General features: G+C 39.6%; 1 protein-coding gene across 5 annotated transcripts in view; it reads left to right on the top strand.

Moving 5' to 3' along the window:
- PTPRM (protein tyrosine phosphatase receptor type M) overlaps positions 1–15,517 on the top strand; it is a 797,090-nt gene that overhangs the window by 499,456 nt on the left and 282,117 nt on the right. For all 5 annotated transcript variants that reach the window (XM_047827576.1, XM_047827574.1, XM_047827573.1 and 2 more), the window contains exons 10-11: positions 391–592; positions 3,607–3,709. In XM_047827576.1, the coding sequence (XP_047683532.1) occupies positions 391–592; positions 3,607–3,709 (305 nt within the window). The remainder of the gene's footprint in view (positions 1–390; positions 593–3,606; positions 3,710–15,517) is intronic.

The raw sequence follows: 15,517 nt of genomic DNA, 5'->3' as shown, positions 1-15,517 counted from the left end.
TGAGAGATGAGGCCTTCCCCTTGTAAGGTCCTTATCTGTTTGAGCTAGTTGTACATTTTGTGATGTTGTTTGAAGCCAACTGTAATGTAGTTTTCCAGAGTGACATTTTGAAAGCAAACAACTTCAAGGTATTAGCTTAAACCTGAACTCATCCTTTATGTTCTAATCTACTGGCGTTCAGTTCCTCTGTCTATAAAAGTAATAACTCATAACAGTTTTGGCTGAATTCCTGCGCCCCTTCACCGGATCCAGGATTTGAAGAGTCTGAGTGAGTAGAAGAGCTTATCATAAAGCATCTGACAGTGCATACATCACAAGGGTTTACTGGATAAAGATGTGATCCCGGTCCACCTGCTCCAGATATGTTATCACATTCTTATTCTCTTGCAGATCACCTACAAAGCTGTCAGTTCCTTTGACCCAGAAATAGACTTATCCAATCAAAGTGGAAGAGTTTCAAAACTGGGAAATGAAACCCATTTTCTATTCTTTGGACTGTATCCGGGGACCACGTACTCCTTTACTATCCGAGCTAGCACAGCTAAGGGATTTGGACCTCCAGCAACAAATCAGTTTACCACCAAAATATCAGGTATTAAAAATACATTCATGAGTTATGTCTTTTATCAGAAGTAGCATTTTTGTACTTTTTCATTCCCATTGTCAAGGACACAAAGCTCATACCATCTTACACATTGTATTCAGATTCCCACTTTGGTACGTATGAAAATCAGATTCCTGGAATTGAATGAAATACTGCAAATACTTATAATTTGGGAGCTTAAGATCCTCCTGCATTAGGAAGCAGCCATGTTTTATCAGTTTGCATCGGAGAACGGGAGCATGGGCGATGGTTCTGGTCTGTATGCTCCTACCCCCTTCACAGTACAAGTTACCAGAGCAGCAGTGGTGGAAAGATCTCTGCAATGAGCTGTGAACGACTGAGTGCTCAGCAGATAGACAGCATTATATGGAGTCTGCTTCCAGAAGGGACGGACCTTCCTTGGGACCTTCACCATTAGTAGTTGCCCATCCTTTGCAACGACAGAGGGGTGGCACCAGGCACTTACAGCCTCCAGCTTTTTGCTGGTAGAGACTCAATTACGCCATCCAACCAAAGACATAATTTGAGAAGAATTTCTGGGCATGTGCAACTGTGCAGAAAATGTCTTTGTGCTTTAGACTAGAGGAAATGGAGTTGCCATCTGCTCTGGGATTTGTAACAGCAGTAAACACAATTCCACGGACATTCCCTTTTTCCATTCTTTTCCCCTTTGGGTATGAGTGGGGGAGGTATTTGAGTTTTGGCTTTGCCTGTTTTGGTTGGGGGTAGATGAGCAGGGGGCAGGTGAGGGAAGTAACTCTTTCAGTCAGTCAGTGTTAGCTAAATAACATTTAGCCTGATTTTCACATATACTGTCCCTCATTTCTAGTTCTTGGAAAGTTTTTTGCTTAGAATCGGAGACAGGGAATTGCTTACAGCTCGAGTACTATAAGCATTATTAGGTTTGCACATTGGTTTTAAGCAGCTATAACTTATGGGGAAATTTTTGATCGTGTAAGATTTTATTTCTAAGCACAAACTTGACTTGAAGTTTAATATATGTTGATAGTTCATAGAAAGCATCAGGTGATAACAATATGGGGAGTTGGAAGAAGAGGAAGAAGTCTTTGGGAGGTTAGGAAAATGGCATAGTGTAGAGAGCTGAGCAAGTAGAGAAACCACTAGATTTGGAATCAGAAAATATGGTTTCTGGTTGTAATTTTCCATGTGCTCCTTCTCTGATCTTGATTAAGTGCATTGATACTTGGATGTAATTAAGATGATATCACTGCTGCTTGAATTTATGATGGAGAATAAGGTGGGAATGTGTGCAAATATATGTATCTCCAGGCCCCTGCCCCCCCCCCCTTTTTGGTAATTTTCCCCTATGGAAACTGTATTTCAAAGATTATTAACTTTTTTTAATGTTTATTTTTTGAGAGAGAGACAGAGAGAGACAGAGAGAGACAGAGAGACAGAGTGTGAGGAGGGGAGAGGCAGAGAGGGAGACACAGAATCTGAAGCAGGCTCCAGGCTCCGAGCTGTCAGTACAGAGCCTGACGTGGGGCTCGAACCCAAAAACTGTGACATCATGACCTGAGCCAAAGTTGGACACTTAACCAACTGAGTCACCCAGGCACCCCTTAAAGATCATTATCTTAGAGAGGATATTCTTTTAGAAAAAATAATTCATTTTTTGCTACTTTTGTTATATAAAAATTCTGGTTGATACGAGTCTGACTGCTGTTAGCCCAGCAAGTTCATACAGTTCTATCCGGAAACAAAGACAGTTGACATTTTAGTTAGCCTGCAGACTCATCAAGAATAACTATTTGATTTTTATAGTTCAAAGAAAATTACAGTTTATGGGCCCCAATTTTCTACTTTCGTGGACCTCAAATAGAGAACTATTCTCTATACAAAATGTAATTCTGTGTTATGAATCGGAGTTAATTTTTAATAGAATTGGAGTTAATTTTTAATGCTGAGAAAATCCAATAAATGGAAATGAGATATAACCCATGTCTTTTACATAAAAGCTTTTTATATGTAAGAGATTTTTAAAACTGTATTTAAAAAAAATTGATCTCTAGCGTTCTCATCAGGTACCTACACCTGTGGGTCTTAAAAAGACTGTGTGCCCTCCCACATCACAGGCTTCATGAAATGATTTCTCTTGTCCATGGCGATGACAAAATTACTGAAGAGCTCTGTTGTTATCTTCTCATAATAAGACTGAACAATCTAGAAACAAAGAATGCCAGGAAATGGAAATAGGATTCACGTGGAGTGGAGAAAAAGAACTAACATTTGTAGAATTATATTTGCCTGGCTCTCTTTATTATCTCTTTGAATTCCCATGATAACCCTAGAGGGTAATTTCTCCTGTTTTGAAAGAAGAGTAAACTGAAGCTCCAGAGATAATTGACGTGCCTCAGCTCTTGTGCTGATTAAAACAAAACAGCAAAAAGTCCAACCGAGGCCTCTCTTACTTCAGTTCCCGTGTCTTCTCCGCCTGCTGCTCTCCCTGAGAGCCCACTAGTGGTCACTGATTTCAGCAAGCCTCCGTGGCCCCTGTAGTCCTCTGCAGATCCCTAGATGGATCTCTGGCCCACACAGCCTTCCACCTTGACTCAGATGGGAGAGCTATAATGTTCAGTCTTATGATCCTAGTACTTGTTTCTTAAATTTGCATTTAAAGTCATTTTTAAAGAAAAGCATTCCTACCAACAAGTACACAGATTCTAAGCCCACAGCTCGCTGACTACATCCATTCAGCAAGAATGCAAATCAAGACATAATATTAACTAACACCGCCCGAGCCCCCTCACACTCCCACCCAACTTAAACTCAAGATGAAAGAAGTCAACATATATTGGTTCTAGAAGTGCTTCCTCGTATTCTGTGTAGGGCATGTATGTAAAGGCTGCCCGTCGTTGGTTCGTAGCTGCAATTTAAGTGCACTGTGCACTTCATGTTCTTTGGAAATGGAACTAGGAAGGAAACTGAAAAGATCAACCAGAAATATAATGAGTCTCCCATCTCACACATTCTTCCCCCAGCACCCTCTATGCCGGCTTATGAACTGGAGACCCCTTTGAATCAAACGGACAACACAGTGACAGTCATGCTGAAACCTGCACACAGCCGGGGCGCACCTGTCAGGTACTGAGCAGAGGAGGGGTGGGCTGGCTCTAGAGAGATAGGAACTAAAATCAAATTGATTAATTCCTTGAACGTGTTTTCTGGGGTTTTGCTACAAACATCAGTCAGCTTGTAAAGCCAGTATCTTTATTAGCTCTAATTAGATTAGAAAGGGAAAGTGCTTTGAACTGGGGTGACCAAGTATTGTGTATGGAGTTTGATTCAGATGCAAGTGCATTGTTCTTTGAAGATAAGGAACAAAAGCCTTAGTCTGTGGAGAGGTGGCTGTACTTCTAAAAAGTAATTGCTTGCTGAAATTTAGTTACCCAAGGGCCGATGACATTTTTATCCTGAGCTCTACTCCTTAAATGGACGTTTGTGGGTTTTCTGCTTGTTTGTTTGTTTACTTGGGGTTTTAAGTCACTTAACTTATGGTAAATGGGCTAATTTGTCCATTGGATAAGTGGTATATAGTTGTTTTTTAAAAGAAGCAGATGATTGGAAAGAGCATTGTGAAGTCTTTATTTGAACATATTTATTACCAACAGGTAGGCCCCATTTCTCATCCCATGATGATTTATACAGCTGAGATATTACCAAGTGTAACTTGTACAGTGAATGAATAAAATAAATTTATTCTTCCTAGGAGGGAGCAAAGGAATGCCTGAATAACTCTTGAGTATGAACTTGTCATAAGCTCATTAATCTATATAAAAGAAATTTCTACTTGTTTCGGAGGGATTTAGATATTCTGTACTATCAGAATAGATCCCCTTCAAAATAACCTATTATTTTGAAGAACATACTCCAAGGAAACATTTACATTCCCATTTAAGGCTATGTAGGGATTATTTGCCATAGTCTTTTTGTAGAGTTTTAGTCCATTACCCTTTTGAAACCCAGCTCTTTTGGATCACGTTTTCACTATAATATCAGAGGACAATCAGTTGGACTTCTTTCTACCTGATCAGATATGTGCAAGTTTCAATTCACGGAGTCAAGAGTAAAAACAGAATAGCGTTAATTGATGGTAAAGTCAGATTAGGGTAGAACCACAGAAATTTGCATTTGAAAAATCTACATAATTTTAGTGTATTCTATTGTTGAGTTACTCAACATAGTAGTAGTTCACGTAAGGGATTTAGGACTACCATTCCTAAATGCAGTTTGTGAGAACACCTTGAAGTAAGTGAATGCTTTCTTACGAATTTAAGATACTATTACTGCTAGAAAAGTATAGCCACCGACACTACCTTGGCCCTTTGGGTTGACTTGAGTGCAGTGTTGTTGCATGCCCTATTCTGAATGACCCAAGCCACACGCTCATTAGATGGTTGGCTGAGATCCAGGTGTACCTATGGCTGTGAGTCAGACTTGGTTTCACTCCGGAAAGCTGAAGTGTTATTAAATGATAAATTGATGCTCTGGCCATGGCCTTGAAAGCGTCATTTTCTTGTGACCAATTTAACAGGGGCCCAGACTCAGCACTGTGGGCTTTTAGGACAGGGGTCAATGTTCTCCAGAAACATCATGATAAAATGAAAGGGTAGAGGCCACTCACTTTCAATGCCTCCAAATGGAAGGAATCTGAAATCCTAACCATTTCTCCAAAACAGCTAGTTATTTCCGATTCTACTTTATTCTCACATAAACTCCTTTTCATTTTCTATTCTTCTCGCCTCTTTCCTTCAAACCCTTTCAGTCAGATTTTCATCCACGTCTCTGTGTTGATCTTTCTGAGTTTTCAAATAATATTCCTTTGGGCAATCTATATCAGCCCCCTCCCCAATTCTCCTTTCCTTATTTTTTTTTTAAAGTGCTTCTTGCATTCCAAACTACTATTCATGTTTTCTATCATATGCCTTGTTGTTTTCGTTCACACCTTTCTAGTTGTTTTTGGAGACTCTGGAGCCCTAAATAGTTAATTGGAGATATCCTCAGGCTCTTTTTTATTATGTTATAAAAATGCACATTCAAATGCTTATCCAAGTGTCCCAAATATCTGGCTTCACCACGGTTTTATATCATTTCATGAGGGCCAGTCTCTGACTCGGCTGAGATTTCAGTTTATATTAGCACACCCTCCTCCACAGCTGGCTTGATGCTCTATTTCCAAGCTCATCATTGATTAGACATCATCTTGTTATTGGCTAAACATTCCTTGAATTTGCCAGGGTCACTTTTCTTTCTGTCTCTATTATATCTTCTTCCACAACGTTAGCATCTTGAAATTAATAAATGTACTGTCTATGTTCATCATCTAAATCTATGCTAGATTCAGAATCAGTTCTTATGGGATACTATTAAGTAAACATTACAGGCAAACCCACTACAGATACGACCTTAAGTGAAAGGATGCTTCTCTTATCTTAAATGGGTAAATCTGATTGGCACAAATTTGAGAAGGGAAATTATCTCGACCTCACCTGTCAAAAAGTTGTTTGTTTTGTTTTGTTTTGTTTTGTTGCAGAAAAGTGAATATTCTCTCCAAGGGATTTGGTATTATAGTACAACATAATGGGACTGATTATCTATTGAGTCGATGCAAGACCAATATCTAGAAAGACTAGTTTGGAAAAAATATCCATAATACTCTCAAACTAAATGGGGTATATGAAAATTTTCAATTTCATTTAATGCTTAGAGAAATAAGAACTCTGATTAGGGAATCATAGGGACCTAAAATATAAAGCCATAATGTAGATTAAAACATTTGAACACATCTGGAAATTTGCAAAATGCACATGTAATCAAACTGCAATACAAGAAAGCTTTTCCCAAATGATAAGATAAATACTAGAAGAAGGAGGGAAATGAAAGTGAACATCTGTTTGCTTTCCTGGATTTTGCACGGTATTATGTGCTCAAAAATACTGTCATTGTGCGATTTCCAAAACCAATTCTTTCAATTGATTTGAGTTTTCTTTAATCCATAATCATTGGTGTTAAAAATTCAGTCCTACTTCATTTATGCACTTCACTAAGTAAGATGGTTCTGCATTAATTCCACTACAAGCACGCGTTTTGCTTAATGCAGATTCTTAAAATTGCACTAAACTCTCCATGTAAACGATTGTTGTCTTTTTATTGATCAACACATCAGCTCTGTCACATAAAATTATTTAAATCCCGAGATGGCCAGGAAGAGCACAAATTCCATCATTCCAACTAGTAAACTAGCACCTGGGACAGAATTTTAATGTCTGTTCGTGGCTTCAATTTTTTTTTCTTTAATAAGACAAGGAAAAGCTTAATTTTCTTTGACTCATTTAGAATCACCTCATTTCTCTCTCTTCTCTCCATGTTCATTACATGCAGACACAATCCAACAGAGAAAATCCTCGTAATTTGCCAGCAAAATAGCAGCCCTAAATAAAGGATGAGTTTTACACAAACTGTGTGCTTTTCTTGCACTAGCAAATATGCTCTCTGTGATTTTACTCTTGTGATATATATCTGCTATGTGCAATATCCCTCATTAATGATGTTTTATACGTTCTAATGGTCTACAGCATGAGACTCCATCACATGGTTGAGCCTTGGGTGATGGTGTTTTCAAATGACTCTCATTTTTGTTCTTTAGGCATTGTTGCTTCAATTTATTCATAAATGTGTGGGAGCTATATGTCTTCTTAATTAAAACTCAGCGCTTGAATATGTTAATTAAACGTTCGGATATTCATTTCAGTAAAATGTTAGAAAATTGCCATTTTAAGTACTCATTCTTTGTTTCATTCATTCAGGAGAAACTACCAAGTGGGGAAAACATCTATTACAGTTGTCTGTCCATGGGGATGGGAGGTGGGCAGTCATCGCAGCAACAACCAAAACATTAAAACTGATGGCTGAAACATGCGAATACACACCTTGTTCTTCTAACATAGCTAGTCCTAATTATTTTAATGCTGTAATTTCCTTGTCATTGGTAATTTCTTATACTATGGTGGTCTTTGCAATGAACGCTTCCTCGACAGTTATAGCTAAAAAGCAATTTGTAAAAAAAAAAATAATAACAAATAATAAATAAAAATAAATAAGAACAAAAAGCAATTTGTGACGAGTTCCCATTGCTGAGAATCAGGGCCACAATCTTAAAGCAAATAGGAACTTCACTGCATTATGAATGGGGAAGAGATGAGGGCATAAGGAAGGAATGAAAGAAATATTTTGCCTTATTTTTTAAAGCATGGGTCCTGGCAAGTAAGATTCAAATGAGATAGGAAATAGTTTCTGCTAGTAGAAGACAGGCATACATGTTTTATTCATCCACAATACTTGTGATTTTTTTTTTGAAAAAAAAAAAAACCGTACCATATGAAAACTTCAGCTTCATATATAAATCGAGAATTTATTTACTTTTATATAATGTGGCCAGATTTTCATTAACTAGATTTCACCTTGAATTCATTACCCTGGGAGACTTTACCAATATGTGATGTTTTCATTTGTCTCCTGTCATTTTTTCCTGATGCTGCTTTGTCTTAGGTAGTTAGCCAGCAAAACGTGCACGGATCTTAGTGCTTCATTGGTAACTTCTAGTATTGCTTGATTTACCCAAACTATTCATCAGATATTCTTTTGAAACAAATCAGACAGATAATTAAAAATGTATTAAAGGATGCTATTTTTTCTCATAACTGAGCTTTTTTTCCTTGAAAACTCTGTGCTGTGTTCTTAGAACAAGGTGAAGGACAGGTTTTCATTCCATTGAGGATAAATAGTCAGTAAAGCAATTGTATGGGTTTTAAGAAAATTTGTTACACTTCCTAGAAATGTCTGATTTGATCCTCGAGCTGTATGGAAAATGAGATTTATTCTTCTTTGTGGCCATCAGCTTGCACTCATGTTCCCAGCTGGTTGTCACATAGAAGTTTTTCTTAAAGGGATTCGGCAAGAGAGTGTCAGGGAGTCTGTGAAAACTGCCACCTCAGATGGACAGAGACACGGATCTTTTGACAGTAAAAGCAGGGAAAGAGATCATTATGACTAATGAATGATAGGAGATAATCATGCATTTTGTTTTAAGAAGTTTCTTATGTTAGAGCGGCACCTGGGTGGCTTAGTCAGTTAAGTGTCGAGCTCTTGATTGCGGCTCCGGTCATGATCACACGGCTCGTGAGTTTGAGCCCCGTGTCAGGCTCCATGCTGACAGAACAGATCCTGCTTGGGATTTTCTCTCTGTCTGCCCTCCCCAGCTCTCATGCACTTTCTCTCTCTCTCTCATTCAAAATAAATAAATAAACTTAAAAAAAAAAAAGATGTTTCCTCTATTAGAAATTATACTTGTTGGCATACAATTAATTATAGTTTAGAAAGTTTTATATTAGGATGTAAAGACCAAAGACCAATTAAAAAAAAAGACTTTTTTTAAGACAGCAACAATCCATTTGATTGTCTGCCATCAGTAAGTCCAAGGAAAGACATTTTTACTCTATGAACACCACCTGCTTGGGCATCTCGTTTTCTTCCGCTTCATGCAAGGAGCTTTTGAGCAAATCAACATGATGATGTTCTTGTGAGGATTAATGGAAGTAGTGTTTAAAAAAACAACAACAACACTCCAAACTGTATTTCACACATACTAATGCCATACAAGTGTTTTTTTACTGCAATACTTCCAAACTGTGTCAGTAGATGGTTTGTGGTGTGTCCCCCTCCCCTCCCCCCCCATATACCCACATAGGACAAACTCTGGTTCGCTAGCTTTTCCTTTGTTTGTGTCATTTTTTTCAAATCTAATATCTTAATTTTACATGAAAAATAAGTTAGGGATTTAACAATTGTCTCTATCAATAAAGTCATAAATAATAGCATTACAATAAATCCTGGTATCTCTACTACATGTTAAATTTTGGTTATATCTGGCTACCTATTTATGTATGCATTTGCAAGTCTTTGGGAATTGATATTATAAATAGGTAATGAACTCTTCCCTGCTCCAGTTCTGTCATACAAGTCTTTAAAAAGGTTATATGTTTCCCTGTTGGCCCCTGAATCATTACCTAATTATGGTTATGGCCAGCTCTACTGAATAAAGTTAACTATAGAACAAAAGGAAATGGGTCTTCTATTTATAACCATCCTGAAAGTGAAATTCACAATATGGCACCAATGGAGAGTCATTGAGACATGGAACTTGCTTGGCCCAATGGTGTCTAATGTTCTGTTCACCTTTGAAGAATCTGATTCTTCTTCCCCTTCCTTAAAAAAAGAAAAAAATACTTGTGATTCAAGTACCATTGTATGGTACAATCATTAGGATTATGTTAGAATATGTTAGAATTTATTCCCTAGATTCTAAAACTTATCTTTTTATTCAGAATAGAGTTGTCCAAGAATTTGATCTTGGGTCAGAGGAACCAGTTAAATAGTGATTTGCAGATACATTTTTTTAATTATTTATTCCCCCAAATTGTATCCCTTTTCTTGTTGGAATGACTATTATTTTGAGAAAGGAAAAACTATAATGTAAAACCTCACAATGCAGTTTACCTTAAGTTCCAAAGCTTCTGTAATATAAATTTAAAAGTAGCTTCATATTAAATTAGCCTATTATAAATCCATGTATAATTTCCATATCTAAACAACGCTTTGCCCTACATTAATTAGAAACTACTGAATCTATCAATAATTGATCAAGATCATTGTGGACGAAAACATAAGATACTTTCAGGTGTCATGCCTGTTAGGCAGGCAGAATCACTCTTTCCTCCTCTGGCATATTCTAAAAAAGAAAGAGTAATATTCAAGTAATTACTCTGTTTTATGTGTCACATAAATCGTGGACCTAACTTTTAAAATGAGCCGCAGGATATAGGGAAAGGACATACTCTGAAGTTAAATAAACGTAATTTCAAATCCCAGCTCTCTTAACAACTACCTGTGTGACTATGTGACTACGTGACTATGACTACGTGACTACATTTCTTAACATCTGTGAGCCTCGGGTCTCTCATCATTGCAGAGCAAAGTAATATCACCTTATCTCAGGGAGTTGTTAGGATTATAGTTATTAAGCGCTCACTAGGTTCCAGGCACTTTACTGAGTACTGGGAACACAGAGGAGCCTGTTAGGGGCTCTTTTCTTCAGGAGTTAGCAATCTAGATGTGACCAGTGTGTCCTCTCTCCCCCTATTGCAGGGATAAGTACTGGCACAGTGAGCCCAAGGGGAGGGTCAGGTAAGGCTTCAGAGGAGCGAGCTCTGGAGCCCAGCAGCTGAATCTTGCAGCTGGATATTGCCCAAGGTTGGTCATGTATGTATGTCATGGGGAGGTATTTGCAGGGCGGGGTAAGTGTATGGCAGGGAATAAATAAGGGGCAAGACAGATGAATTCCACAAGGCCAGGGAGGACTGAGCAAGTTGGCCTCATCTGGGGATGGGAAGGGTGTTACAGCTACAGTGGAGGATGGGGAGGTTGGGGAGCCACAAGGGAGATCGGGGCTAGATTGGGCACCCTTATGCTCCACGCCCAGGAGTAGAGATGTAGCCTTCAGGCAGTGAGTGGCAAGGGAGAAAAATGTAAGGAAGATCAGCCCTGCAATGGGGGATGGGATTAGCCAGGGAAGGAACATAGGAGAGCTTCCCAGCAAGTGCAGCTGGTGGATGTGCTGAGCCCTCCCGCTGTTCCTTTGACTGGGCCCAGTTAAGACATAGCTCACCTTTAGGCATGAAGGGAAGGGGTCTGGTAAGTGCCACATGCCAATTTTTATTAGAGACAGGATTTAAAGGAATCAAAAACATGTAGTCCTTTTTAGAGGAAAAAGCGTTACTAACTAGCCAAAGCAATTGGTGATATGAACTGTTTAGAGTATTGTTAAAGTAGACACTAGAATACTAGAAATTTAAAGCCAATCTTGGCAGTGACTATCTAGTAACTTCCTGGAAATTGCTAATTGTATGAATATTTTTAAATATCGATTTTCATAAGCAGTAGAATGTGGCATTATTAATCCCAGTTGCTGAGAAGCTTCTGGATCTTTCTTAGTGGGTGGCCATGGCTAGTTCTCGGCTGGGAACAGGGAAGACCCGAATGTTTGATCATGTGATAACTTGTTTCTGCTATGCCCAAAGGAACCCATGCTTGTCTCTCAAAAGATAGGTGCCTGAGATCGGAACTACAGATTACATGAAAGCCTTTGAATGTCACGTACAGTAGTGGCCAAAAGCTATTCATGCTGTCTCCCAAAGGTGAGAGGAAGTAGTTGAGCACATTCCCCGCTCCAGACTGACCACCCGCCCGGAAACCATCCATCAGGGTGACAGAGGCAGGCATACAGGTTGATCTCATCTTCCACTGACCGTTGAGAAAGGGACATGATGTGTCTTTCCCCCATCTATCTGGTCCATCTAAATGTTAACAGTGAAATCATTGACAAGTAGTCTTAGTTGCATACGCAGAACACCAAAAGGTTGCAAATGTCGAACGGAACACTGCATCCCCTTAGTTATGAATCACAAAGCTGCCATGCCATTTGCTCTCAGGAGCTGCTGGTCTTCCTAATCACAGTTATTGATTCCAGGGAATTTAAGGGATGAATTTCTACAGGTGTTGCGAGCTAAGACTGATAGCCTTGGGGAGTGAGGATCTTGGAAACTCTGACAAAGACTAATTGATTTGAATATAGATGCCTCCCTTTTGCTTTTTGAAGGTGCTAAAATCACATATAGTTGAGAGAGAAGATCCCAGGTTCTCGAAGAGGCTGATCGAGTCACGTATGGGGCAGAGAGAGAAAGCCAACCGGGAGTGCTGCTTATAGCCACTTGCTTTCAGAGCTGAGGAGGGACCCAGAGACGATCTGACCACTTTCCTCATGTGACGGCACTTCCTATTTTAGGAGCATAGCCATATAAGGAACAATGTCTTGCGTCATCCTCTTCAGAAACATTTCATCAACCAGCACTTATAAATACCTTCACTATAACTGTGTATGATGAGAACATCAAAGCACACAAAAATATTGACATGCCTTCTGTTGCATCAAAAATGGTTTTATTAAGTGTATTATTATATGGTGCCTGAAGGTCACCTGTATTTGGTTTTCAGCTACTTAATTACCACTCAGTTCCTCAACCTGTTTGGTAGCAGAATGATAGGGAGCAATGTGAGTTTTCCCGTATCACCACATCCCTTTTGTGTTGTTCTGTGTCCCAGGTATTCAGCTTCTCTGCTTTGCCCTGAAAGTGTTTTCCTGACCAGTGTCAATGCTGTGCTTTCTGCTAAATGAGAAGTGATAAGCGTTCTCTGCAATTAGTCGTCTCAAGTTAAAATTCTTGCCAGTTTTAGCCTTGCAAAGTGTTACAGGAAATCTCACAGTTGACCTTTGGCCATTATTTGTTCATTCTTTCTTCTTTCACCGAATATCTACTGATCAAGCCGGATAGAAAAGTCCAGAGTACTCAAAGAGCATCAAACAGAGGACAAAATCTCAACAGGGGATCAGGATATGCTCTTTAAGGTGAAACGCAAAAGAGAAGTAGGAGGTGGCCAGTGGGAGGTTAGATACAGGTGTAGGTCCACCCAGAAGAGGAACAACCTGTAGAAAAGCCTGGAACATGAGAAAGTAAAGAGATGTAAACGGTGGTCATCTTAGTAAACACCATTAAAAACACACACATATAGAAGAATGAGGTTTGACCGGCACTCAGGAGTATTAATTAGATTTATGCATTTAATGCTGAAAGTGAGCATTTTCCTAGGGTAATCATTATGTAAAATATATGTAAATGTAATAGAAAATGCAAAATGATCACAAAATGATTTTCATAATTTAGTTCCTGAATATCATTCAGTACCTCAAACCTAATTAAGTGTGCAATAAATGTTTATTGAATTGAACCTCATCTTCTTCTTGTTGAGCAAAAGTAATTATCGCTGAAACTTTCATAGATAAGAAGCCAAAGGACTGAAATCTCCTTTTAACTGGTTGGACGTATCAGGAAGGAGAAGGATTTTAAATTTATATTTTCATCCCTAAATAAAAGTTAAATTCCATGTCCCATCCGTATAGCACAGAAGCATGAAAGAATACCCTATCTTTACCCTTGAATCAATTCGTTGTTGGTTTTTTTTTTTTTAACTAGAAGAGAAATTCAGAAAAGCCACTTTCAAATAAGCCATTACTCCAAATTCACATTCCATCAGGACGGTCCCTATAATCTTGCACATCTGCACTGACTCCTTTGGACGCTATCCTGCTTCTCACTTCTCAAGGTCACTGACACCCCCTTTTCTCTTTTACTCATCACTGCCTCAGCTCATACTTTTGCCTTTCTCAGCTCTCCAGTTCCCACTGCACAGTGTGGCTGCAGGGGTCTTTGGCTCTTTGGCTTCAGAATCCATCAGGGTTTCGCCACTGCCCTCAGGATAGTTCCAGACTTTGTTTAATGTGGAAGGTGTCTATCATCCAGTCCCTTCCTGGGTCAGCCTCCCCTTCAGGCCATCTTCCGGCTGAAAAGATGTAAATATATGCTCAGCACTGAGAATATGCCAGGTAGCTTTGATGTATTTTTAGCGTAGAATCTTCTTCCTTCTTCCCTCTTCTGCCCGCCTGCCACCCTCAACACACATAAATCATGGGACTGTAGGATTTTTAATGGGGCAGAGATATGATTGCATTTGCACATTTGGCCACAGAGGAAGGAAAATTGGCCCATGAGGCATCCTGGCAGAAAGTTACCAGGTCACCCGGGTGGGTGTTTCGGTGCCATGACTCCCACCAAACACAAAGGTTATTGGGTGAAAGGAGGCTGGCAGGTGCCTACATGCGCAGTTTTCTCCAAATGACCGAAGTTTTACTTAGAGTGAGTGGAATCTGGTATTTCTAAATGTAAATCATTCATAGGACTTCATCTAATTAAAAGAACACTCAGGGGCACCCGGGTGGCTCTGTTGGTTAAGCGTCCAACCTCGGCTCAGTCATGATTTCGCGGTTTGTAGGTTCGAGCCCTGCATCGGGCTCTGCGCTGACAGCTCGGAGCCTGGAGCCTGCTTCCGATTCTGTGTCTCCCTCTCTTTCTCTGCCCCTCCCCTGCTTGCACTATGTCTTTCTCTCAAAAATAAACGTTAAAAAATGTTTTCTTTTTTAATTAAAAGAACACTCAGCATGGACCAGAAGCCTTGGGTTTGTGAGATTGGGGCATCCTGTGAACTTTCGAATCTTTCTTCGGTTCTAACATTGGAGTCCATCACATGCTCCGCCTGTCTCACAGCATTGTCATGAAGACTGATACAGGCAACAGCTCTTTGTTAAGTGCTCAAAAAGTGTTAAGTGCTCAAAAAGGGTAAAACTATGGGGGCACCTTGGTGGCTCATTCGGTTAAGTACCTGACTTCAGCTCAGGTGATGACCTCTCAGTTTGTGAGTTTGGGCCCCACATGGGGCTGTCTGCTGTCAGTGCAAAGCCCACTTCATAGCCTCTGTTTCCCTCTCTCTGCCCCTCCCCTACTGGTGTATGTGTGCTTGCTCTCTCTCTCTCTCTCTCTCTCTCTCTCTCTCAAAACTAACATCAAAAAAATTTTGTTTTAAAGGGGTAAAGCTGGAGTGCCTGGGTGGCTCAGTCAGTAAAGTGTCCGACTTTGGCTCAGGTCATGATGTCATGGCTTGTGCGTTCGAGCCCCACGTCAGACTCTGCTGACAGCTCAGAGCCTGGAACCTGCTTCCAATTCTGTGTCCCTCTCTCCCTCTGCCCCTCCCCCGCTCATGGTCTGTCTGTCTCTCTCTCTCAAGAATAAATTTAAAAAAATAAAATAAAGGGGTAAAAACTATGATATCAGTATTTGCTTAACAAAGCATGTTGACTAGATTGCTATTTAGTCTTGTTTCCTTTAT

This window comes from Prionailurus viverrinus, chromosome D3 (assembly GCF_022837055.1).
Source record: "Prionailurus viverrinus isolate Anna chromosome D3, UM_Priviv_1.0, whole genome shotgun sequence".
Taxonomy (NCBI): Eukaryota; Metazoa; Chordata; class Mammalia; order Carnivora; family Felidae; genus Prionailurus; species Prionailurus viverrinus.
This window is presented reverse-complemented; position numbering and strand designations above follow the sequence as displayed.